The 10768-nt window shown below is 37.2% G+C and overlaps 1 protein-coding gene across 1 annotated transcript in view; it reads left to right on the top strand.

The window, feature by feature from the left end:
• Nucleotides 1–1043: 1043 nt before the first annotated feature.
• Nucleotides 1044–10768, top strand: part of cerk (ceramide kinase) — a 49021-nt gene continuing 39296 nt past the window's right edge. The window contains exon 1 of the mRNA XM_028021390.1: nucleotides 1044–1309. Coding sequence (XP_027877191.1) covers nucleotides 1168–1309 — 142 coding nt within the window. The 5' untranslated portion in view covers nucleotides 1044–1167. The remainder of the gene's footprint in view (nucleotides 1310–10768) is intronic.

Genomic DNA, 10768 nt, shown 5'->3' on the forward strand with positions numbered 1-10768 from the left:
TGTGTCCTCTACATAGCTTATGGAAAATTACAGACTTCACTTCTTATTGCTCCCTCCCCCCCAACAATGGCTGAATTCTTTCTCTTTGCGTGACCTTCAAAGTTGTATTGCCTAATCTGCTTTGAAACTTCTTTAAAACGTTTTTACTTTGCCAGTCTGGCGTGCTTTCTGGACTTAATCACGCTTTTTGTTCAATAACGTTCTGTAAACCTGTCAGGCTTTTACAAAACAGCTGAATTTGTACGCAGAAAAAAATGACTTCTGAAGGCAGTTTTACTCTGGCTTTTATTTGGGGTGTCAGAATAAAATGTTTTTCTCACTAACAAAATCTACTTATGAAGGGTTTGGTACACTTTTAGACAACAATTTGACACAAATTGTGTCAAAACCCAACACAATATTGTGTCTAAATAAGAATGATGTACTGTGTAAAATTCGGACACATTTCCTGCTCTAATAAATCAACAAAAGTTCATGTTAAAATTATTTAATACAAAAACTGTGCTTCTTTAGAAAATGGTGTAAAATAATTTTAATATATCAGCCTCATTGATGAAAAAAGCTAGCTTACACTCAATCTGGTGCAAAGCATGTTTAAGTAACTTTTTTTTAAAAATTGGACATTGTCTCTGTTAAACTAATAAAACAAAGAAAAAACAGTGGTGGACGCTTTAATTTACTGTTTTTCCTATGGAAAGTTCCGGAAATGCAGACATCTAAGGAGTAACGTTATTGGTCAATGGTCTCTAGGGCATAATCTGTGTGTCCAGACCTTGAAATAAGACAACACAAAGACAAGACTAAACCAGATGTGTACTTGATGATAACACAGAAAATTAGTTGTAAATCAACACATTCTTTTAAGAGAGTAGTTGTAACGAGACAAGACATAAATTATTTGCAAGGCAACTTTATATTCATGTCGTGAAAAGCGATCATAATAGAAAGCGGACCATTTTTTGTTGTTGTTGTTGTTACGGCGTAGTGAGTCATCTCTCCGCAACGATCTTTGTTGACGTCTGTCTGATAATAGGCTACTTCGCAACCGGAGTCGCCAAAAAAAAAAAAAACAACACAGCCGCTGGACGCTCTTCGTTACGCGGGTCGTAACAAAGTTGGAATGAGCGTGTTTTTTCATATTTCGTTACTGCGACAACTAATGACACCATGGAGAACAACAACGACAAAATAATTTGCTCGGAGCTTTTTCAGAAGCACAGAAAGGTAGAAGCTGTTCTCTACCCGGCTGTTCTTGCGTGGAAGGAAATTGAGAAAAGCAGTAAACGGAGCTCTGGGACCTGCGAATCAGGTAAGGCAAACACAAGGACACGGCTGGAGAAACAGAATTATGTCAACTTGTATTTGTTCTGTGAAATTAAACCACAGCTTTTCGTCATTCTGAACTGCAAACTGCTATTTGCAAAGCTGCATTTCCTCCACTTGGTTGACCTTCATTACATGCAACTATTGTTCCTCTAACAGAAAAAAAAGTATTTTTGCTTCCTATCTGGTTCACACACATGTATAGTGAGAAAGAGTCAGGTCATATAACTGTTATAACGAGTCACTCCACAGGTCTTTACAAGAAACTTGGACTCTCGCTGTCATTCATTAACTCATTCATAAAATGTTACGTGTTATTTTTTAAGCCCTCCAGTGAGGGCTTAAAAAAAAGCACCAATATGTTAGGTATCATTATTAAGTGTACTAAAAAATACATATATATTTTATAAAGTAGATAATATAAAGATTTCTCATGCACGTTCCAACATCAGCTTCCAGATACTAATTTGGACCAAAAGTGACACAATTCCAATCTGGTTAAATATTTGTGATAATGTGATAAATTAAATCAGAAAAGCTTAGATTTGAAAATATTTACTTTATTTCAGGAAATAAAACAGCATTGCCGTAATAAAGCCTGCGTAATAATTGCATTTTTTTTCTTGTTTCCAGTGTTGTTGTTTTTTTTACATCTACCTTTAGTCCAAGTGTTTGAGTTTGCCATCACCTCCTTGCCATCACCCTAATCTTTAGCTCTCCCTACAGATTCACATCCAATTCAAGTGTTAGTATTACTTCCAGTCAGAAGAAACATGCTGGTAAAACTCAAAGTTCACCTTAAATTTAATATTACCAGTGGTATAAATAATTTTGGGACTAACTGTACAGCACAGAAATAAACAATGTTTAAATAATTTACCAAATACATGATTAAATATGTGTTGATGCATATCTTGAATTTTTTAATGGTCATCCTTTCTCATCAAAGTCAGTAGGCAGGGCTAACAGTGCTAGCCACAAGGTGATTGCTTTGCAGCTAAACTGTTGCTCAGGATGTTCAATCAGATGTTTGTTACCATTTTTGATAGGTCAGGGTGCCTGTATTGGTAATTAAATGATTAATATAAGTGTAGAAAATGTGAAATAGTATTATTATTATTATAAAATAATAATAAAAAGTTACTACAAACCACTTTGAGGAAGAGAAATCTACAAGATACGCTTTATGTTTGTTTGCGTTGATGACATCACCAGAGGGAAAATAATCCAGCCTATCAGATTTGAAGAAATTTGACTCGGTACATGTGAGCAACAAAATTAAAATGTCAAAATAACTAATAAGTTGCCGAGTGCCTTTTGTGATGTTATCAAAGCTTTGTTTTTGAAAGGGTACATTTTTATTTTCAGTAACATTTTCCATCTGAATCAAATAATAAATAGCAAACTAACCATGACGTGTTGTTCTGTAAGTTAATTAAATTGATTTTTCAACAGGAAAAAAAAAAAAAAGGTTGGTAACTTTAAACTTAAAGTAAGCCTAAATATGTACAAAAACACAAGTTTGGGGGGATTTTTTTTGTAGCACATTTTTGGGCAAATAACAAAACATTATTGTTTTAATAGCAAGCTGTTGTTTCCCACTCAGCTAAACTCAGCATGCACAGGTTTAATGGTCTGATCCTTTAGTGTCTCTTTACTTTTAATGGGGATGGGAAACAGCCCCCCAAATGTTTCTGTCATTTCTATCAGGCAACTTCCACTTAATCGGGTCTTCCTATATCCCCCCAAGGCAAATGTTTGTTCACCTAAATGGCTTCCCCACTTGGCAATTACTGTAGCATATCGAGTGGAGTGATTACAGCTGCCGCCGCACGCTTCGGTTCGAACCCAGCCATTGACCTTCCACAAAGTGGTATCAAGTGCCCTATAATAACCTGCCATAAAGACTTCCATTTATTGAGTCAGCGTTCGACAGGACTTCATCAAATCCTGCCAGTGATTGCAGGTACAAGAGCGGGTCAGTTTACACCAGAATTAGGCATCGAACACGGATGTTTCTCGGCCAATTAAAAAGTTGAAACGCCACTGATAAAAAATATTTAAAAAACGGCCTCGTCTTTGCTCAAAGTTAAATAGCAAAATGATTCCCGCATTTGATTGTTTTTTTTTTTACAATCGATTAGCTTTATGTAGAATGAGAGAGTGGCAACAGGTGGATTTTTTTTTATTATCCTGAACTCTTTGCACTTAGCCAAACAAGAGCGGCTCAGTTTTCACATGCAGCAGCTTTGCATATATTAATGAGCTTCACAAATTTTCCACTCTTCCTTCTTCCTGCAGGGCTTTTTCTGTGTTTACTCTGGGACAATGTAGTAAACGTTCACTGCTGTCCTCTGCATAGTAATTCTAAAGGGGATCTCCATAGCATTTAAAAATATATTTAACATTTTATATGTAAAAATATATATATATATATATATATATATATATATATATATATATATATATAATCGTCTAAATTTTTTTGACTGATTTATTATAAACACTGAATGGAATGCATACATACATACACACTTCTTAGGCAGCATTATTGATGTTGCTGCTTGAGATTTGATCTGATCTTGATTGTCGCTCTGTTTAGATATGCTGAGAGAAAGAAGTGTGGAATAGCATCACTGGTTTTTGCTTGAATTGTTCACACACACACACACAAAAACTTTCACCTAGATGCTTTAAATATATCTGAAAAGTGCGGTGTGCATTTTATTCAGCTCCCTTCTACTTTGATACCCTTATACAAAATCCACAAAGCTCGTCTCCATGGCGCCACCAGGATGCTGCCACTATACTGGCCTAAATAGAATCCAGCAGAAAATGTGCTGTATAAAGTATTGAGAGGGAACCTTGAGGCCAGCTAATTTGAAGGGATTTAATTTTACTGGATTTATTTAGGGGGTTGAAATAAAAATGGCATGTATGTTTTAGTTTCTAAAAAAAACCCAAAACTAAATCATGTATTATTTTTACTTCCCTTCAAAGATATGTAGTATATTGTGATGGTCGTTTGGACAAAATTGCAATAAAACACATTGAAATTTAGGTTTGCAGTGCAAAGCACTCCATCTTAGTCCAGCTAAAAATGATCAAATTATTATTCAATAGTTGACTACCTTATACATGTTATGATTAAAATACATGAATTGTGTTAGTTTTTCACATAGACTCATCTGGTATAAAAAAAAATGATAGTTTGGTGTAGATTTAATTTGTGAAACGGTCACCTTTTCATGTTGCTTTGATGCTCTGCTAACTGAATAATATTCTCTATGTTGCATGTATTAGTTTGTGTAAAATACTCTTTCATCCCCACTCCATCCTTATCCCAGTCTATCCTCCTTTCACATGCTCTTAAAAATGATGTAATCAAACTGCAACCAAAATCCAATAAGCCAAGTTTCCCGATTTAAACGCACGCTTTGGTCCAATTACAAAAACACATTTTACAATCAATAGTTTACATCAGACAAACAAACGTTGCCTCATAACTTATCTGCTGCTGTTGGAACAGAACTAATGACCCGTTCGAAATGGTCTGCTATGAAATTACTTTCCAGTGATGGTATTTCACAAACGTTGCTTGTTCCCGTTCTCTGACTGCACTTGTTTATGGCTACAACAGTGGTGTCAAGCCACTCGGCAGGTGAGCAGGAATAACTGGATAGTGTTGCTTTCTTTTCAAACCTGAGCTCGCCGATCAACTAAGCAACACCATCACGCCCTGATTGACGCGCTGCTACACAGAATCAAGCTTTAGTCTCACTTGCGCCTCCTTTTCTTGGAAGCAAAAGCTTCTATTATCCACAACACAGCCAGGTTGACTCTTAAAATGAAAAAGGGCTACACAGAGAGCCAAACATAGCCTGCATGGGTTTTTGTGAATCATTTCTTACGGTGTTTTTTTTTTTTTTGTGCCTTTCTTCTATGTATTTGTGTTTTGATCCTGTGGTATTTAGAAAAAGAAACTGTGGAAAAATAAAAATGGCATAGTATGTAAATCTAAGCGTAGAGTCTGGACTACTTCTCAGGTACAAGTAGTGTTCACTATTAGTCTCTAAATCCCACTTCTTTTTTTTTATAACCTACCCTGCAAGAAATGTGTGCAAAACCATTGTGATTGTTCCAATTGTTTAAAACATATCAATTTTATTTGTGTAACTGACAGCAACGTTTACACAAATAGTCAACTTCTTGCCGTTTCCTAGTATTAACACTTATTTGCTTGTACTGTTTCGTTCAAATTCCAAGAAACAGATATGCACCACGTCATATTTGTACCTCAGTGCAAAAGCAAGTTCCTAGAAATTCTAGTCAACTTTTAAAGTGAATTACTGGAATTGGTATTCCAGGAATTACCAATTCCTGTAATCTACTTTAGGAGTATATTACTCCTCATCTTAACGTGTCAACAAATGACAAGTTAAGATGATCTCCAACGAGTCATCAATACACACTCCGCCAGATTTCTGAGGCATCGTGATAATCGTATCGCTAATCCACATTTTGAAGAAGAATTTGGAATATACTGATATGCTATGACTTGTTCTGACTAGAACTTTCCACAAAGTGAATTTGAAGTTTCATTGCACCACTAGCGACTGTTCTCCTGCTATACCTTCCTCCTTGGTTGTCCTTTCTTCTCCATCTGTTTGCCGAAGCGTTGGCTCAACAAACACCGCTGTGCCTGGGAGAAATCCGCATGTCTTGTTTGACAGCTCACTGCCATGTGTACCCAGGCAGATCTGTGCTTTGTAATCTAAAGCTGGTGCTCAATGCACAGGCCTGTCTGTGTGCCGAGAGATGGCTGCAGAGAGAAGGAGAGCGCGGAAGACAGGGAAATAAACAGTGCCAGGAAATGACAGCTGGGTACCGGGTAAATTGTGACGGTTTATGCCGCATCACTGGCAGCATTAAGGGATCTCCAGTTGCATTGATTGCAATTATTTACCTAAGACTAAGGCTGCAGGGGTTTGACCTCTGAAGCTAATTAAACCGACGCAATCATGTGTTTGTGGTTTGTTGTGTAGTTCTGAAACTTCAATCCGGTTCAAGGACAGGGTTTTTTTTTTCTTCTAACAAAAAGAAGAAGAAGAAAAAAAGGAGAGCGTTTTTCCGAACTACATAAGCAGGTTTATCAGTTTTGCACCCGCGGTTAAATCTTATCTCGTCCATCGCACTCGTGTTACGTGTCATTTGGAGTGCAAGATGCAAAAGCGGCGCAGGAGTGACATCAGCCTATGCAAACACCTACAAAAGCATGGGAGCATTTCCTTAAGCTTGCAGCAGCTTGTCCTCTCACACATTGTCACTGCAAAACCATAGTAACAATAAAGGGATTACAAACTGATCCACTGTGTACTGGGAGGTGTGGCGAGAACAAGAGCAGAATGTGAATACGATGACAGCTTGTTGTTGTGAGAAGGTGAGGCCTGGGGAGCACATTGTCAGAAATATCATTATCATATGCATAAATATAAACACAAAATCACTTGTGCAAACATGGAAATCCTGCAGGTATGGTGTTCTTATCGAAATCAGTGTTGCTGATCTAAGTCTTTGATTTGTGCCTCATAGTTTTTTTTTTTCTGGGCTGATGAGACAACGTCTCTTGTTGGGCCTTTTAAACCCCCAGTTGTATGACAAGCAATTCAGATCTTATGTGAATGTGAAGCAATGTCTGTGGAATCCTGTCAGGTAGGATGGCACCTTGGTTTTTGGGAAAGCAGGATGAGCTGGATAATAAGCAGAATGCTGGCACTCTCGCACAGACACAAGTGCTTGTTAGAGGTACAACGCATTCTCTGATCCCATAGGTTCTCATCAGGTCAGTCCTGACTGAAACTAGTGCTGTTATATTTATCAAATCAGGGGAAATATAATCGCTCATCACACAGTTGTTAGGTTATACTTATGCACGGCATCCTCAAACAAACAAATGTTATTTCTCGTTGGTAATTCTCAGCACAGGAAAAATTACCCTTCAGAGGAACCTCAAGGATATTTCCCAAAAATTGCAATAGAAAGTGCACCATGGTGTGTTGTTCATTTAGGCACCAAAGCCACAGAACAGTCTAAAATGGTTGTGGCTCTTTCAGCAGGATGCTGCGCCGTGCTACATAGCAGAAATAATTCAATATTGCTTTGACCTGCACAAGTTTGTAGGTGATAAATTATTGGATCATGCATTTTTAGGGAACAAGTTAAACCTAAAGATCTTACAGAAATCTACTCCTAACAATGTTAGGGGTAACAACCACAGCATACCTTCAAGAATCTCACAAAGTCTATGCCTAAACTGGTCATATAGGTTTTCACTGTTAAACAATAACTTACAGGCTACTAGAATTATTCAGTGGTCATAATGCCATGATTAATGGAGTTTATTTGGAGATGTAACATTTGGGAGAGGAGAAACATCTGTCATGATGTATTGTTATCTCCAAGAAGCAGGATTGACTTGTCTAAAAAGCCACCGTCTTCTTGATCAGCAATTTTTGTTTTCCAGACTGCATTCAGTCACCATGGTAACTAATTGTTGTTAAGGTTGATGGGTGGCAGTAGTTTCCATCACTTCCATTACTGCTTCCACTTAGTCAAATAGTCTCCATAACGTCAAGATAAAGATTCTCAGCATATCCAGTCCTTTGGTTAGCTAACGAAACAGCTACATTCACAAATATGGAGCCTACATAGAGCATTCTGTGCATCCTCACTCAGTCTCATCAGCTAAACTACCTTCACAGCACTTGGCAATGCATCTCGTCCACCTTAGCAAACTATATTTCCTCTTTCATTCATCATAAAAAGTTATTCTAATCTCATCTGACAACCAAAATGCAACATAGACCATCTCCAGGGATAGATTGGTGTCTCAATGCATCACATTTGAAATGATTCCCACTCTCAAACACTCCGTATGTACATTACTGGCCCAAAAGCAGTGCTTCACTCTGGAATTTTTATTTAAAAGTTTGTACTAAATGAGTTTAATTGTGGCATACTTTGAGATAAAATGTTTACCACTCCCAAACGGTCTTGTCAATCTTGGTCTTGATCCTCGCTTGAGCTGACATACCTCATTTGTTTTGCGCATGGTTGTCCTCAACAATTATTTTCCCCATCGATTAATGTACTCATTATGTTCTTGCTTGAACGTTTTATCTATAAAATGTCAGAGAGAAGTGTTAATTGTCTTGGATAAACAAATGTCCAGTTTTGCCCAGAAAACAGTCCTGCACTACAAAGATCTTCAACATGGTTCGATGTATGATGAATTCAGCTCGTGGAATGTCAAAGCAAATGTAGAACATTTCTGGCATATTGATTGGCAAAATTGGTACAATACTTCACTGCTTGTACACATTTGTTAATTCTTCACTATGCAAAACGACTTTTCCAAAATAAACGACATTTTACATTTACAAGTAGAAGAGATAAGTTAAAATGTAGGAGGTACAGACTTTGACAGACAACAGAAATAGTTCCTAAATGAATAGTTTCAACACCCACTGGCACTTTCTTGTGGACTATTTGAAATGTCACAGGAGAAATAAGAGTGTGCGTTGTCATGCTACTATTGCAGCTTCAGAGAATTTGGGTCAACCTTAATAGGTGCATTAGGCAGTGATGGATTCCCATGCCGCTCTACGCTAAGAGCAACAACTTAGTCCTAAGTTTCTGTTTCTGAACAATAGCCCTCCTCCTGAGCCAAGAACTTGAATTAGAGGACAGATAGTATTTCTACTCAAAGCGCACAAATCTAGGTGACCTCCTAAGCTTCATTACAGTCACACAAAGCTCAGCTCCATTATTCAAGGAAATAATTATTGCCTGTAGGCTAGTGTCTGAAAGTTGAATTCGCAATCTTTTGTAGCAGAAAGGCCTGGTCACCAAAGATTTAACGCTTTATTCTTCTAATAATGACACACATATATTTAAAAATGAGCCCCACTAATTTAGGCTTTCTGCGGCAAACATTCACACCTACTGCCTTATTATTATTATGTGAAGAGATATCCATTTGGAGTGCCACAAAATGAACTGTATTCGGTACTGTGGATGTAGTTTTAAGAATTCTGGATAAAAGTTTGAAGGAGTTTATTGAATAGTTTTTGAAGAACATTATTTCCTATAAAATCTGATTACGGGATCTGTGTCAGAAACCTGTGATGTGAAGCTAATCCAGCACACATGTAATCCAGCTCATGTGCTTCCAGTTCACAGTGCTGGATGGGGAAACTAAATGATCCAGACCAAAGATTGTATTCACTCCCAAACAACACAAAGTTGTTCAAGGACTCTAAAGGTTTAGTGTTGCCGTGACAGACAGAAATTGCTTAGGGCTCTGCCTGTCTTCATTTTACATCATTGTCCGAGTTTGACCTAATATCGGATGGGGTGAAAACGGCAGAAGACCCAGCGTGAAACGTGATACATTCCTCTTATCTGGGAAGCAAAACAGACAAAAAAAATGCAAATCTGATTGTTTTCTTGTTGAATAGTTCCCAAAGGTACACTTTAAAGTTGAGCAGCCAATAGGTGTAGTACATGAAGCCAGCATGAGGCTTCATTTAAAACTGAATCATGGGCAGAATATTTGGGTACTCAGTTAATCTTGACTTCTACTGGGAATCAGTTGCACGACACTTTATTTTGGGCTATCAGAGTACATGGATCGCATTTTTCCGACTTTATTAGTAAAAAAACCCAAAAAACATCAAGTATCATCTACTTTACACTTCATTATGCACTACTTGGTGTTGAACTATAATGAAACATAGCAAAATTTAAATTTAAGCTTGAAAATAAAGCTTATAAAGGATACTTTTCTTTTGACAAAACTCTAAAAAACCATTAAGTACTATGAATGCATTTGCAATACGCTGTAGAAAATTGGACATTAGAGAAGTTATACGGTAAACAGCCTCCTATATAAGGATGTTGCTCTGCTTAAAAGTATGTTTTTGGATCTCTGCATTCAATCTCAATAGAAGTCTTTATCCTAAGAATAGTGCAGATTTGCAGCTGAAATCTGTTTTTCTCAATCAACTGAGAATATTTATCCGGATTTCCCAACATTTTCCTTTCCGCTTTAGAAGGAAAACTCAACTGTGTTTGAATAAACTCACATTTGAGTCTGATTTGGACCTAAGCTTCACAGACATAATAAAAAAAAAAATCTATATTTTTTTAAAAATCTTAATAGAAACTTAATATCAAAACAAACAGTTCGTGGCAGTTTTCTATTTTCGATTCTAGCAACTACAATCCTTGCTAGTTGCAACCCAAAAGTATTGGAGGTAGATGTCTGATAGAAACTATGCCAGTTCCCCCTGTGAGAATCACCATGTGTCATTGGACAGTTGAAGCAACAAAACCACAATTTTTGCTTTTTCCCCACATCTTGAACATGCTCTAGACATTTGAA

The sequence above is a fragment of the Xiphophorus couchianus genome, chromosome 6 (assembly GCF_001444195.1).
Source record: "Xiphophorus couchianus chromosome 6, X_couchianus-1.0, whole genome shotgun sequence".
Lineage (NCBI taxonomy): Eukaryota > Metazoa > Chordata > Actinopteri > Cyprinodontiformes > Poeciliidae > Xiphophorus > Xiphophorus couchianus.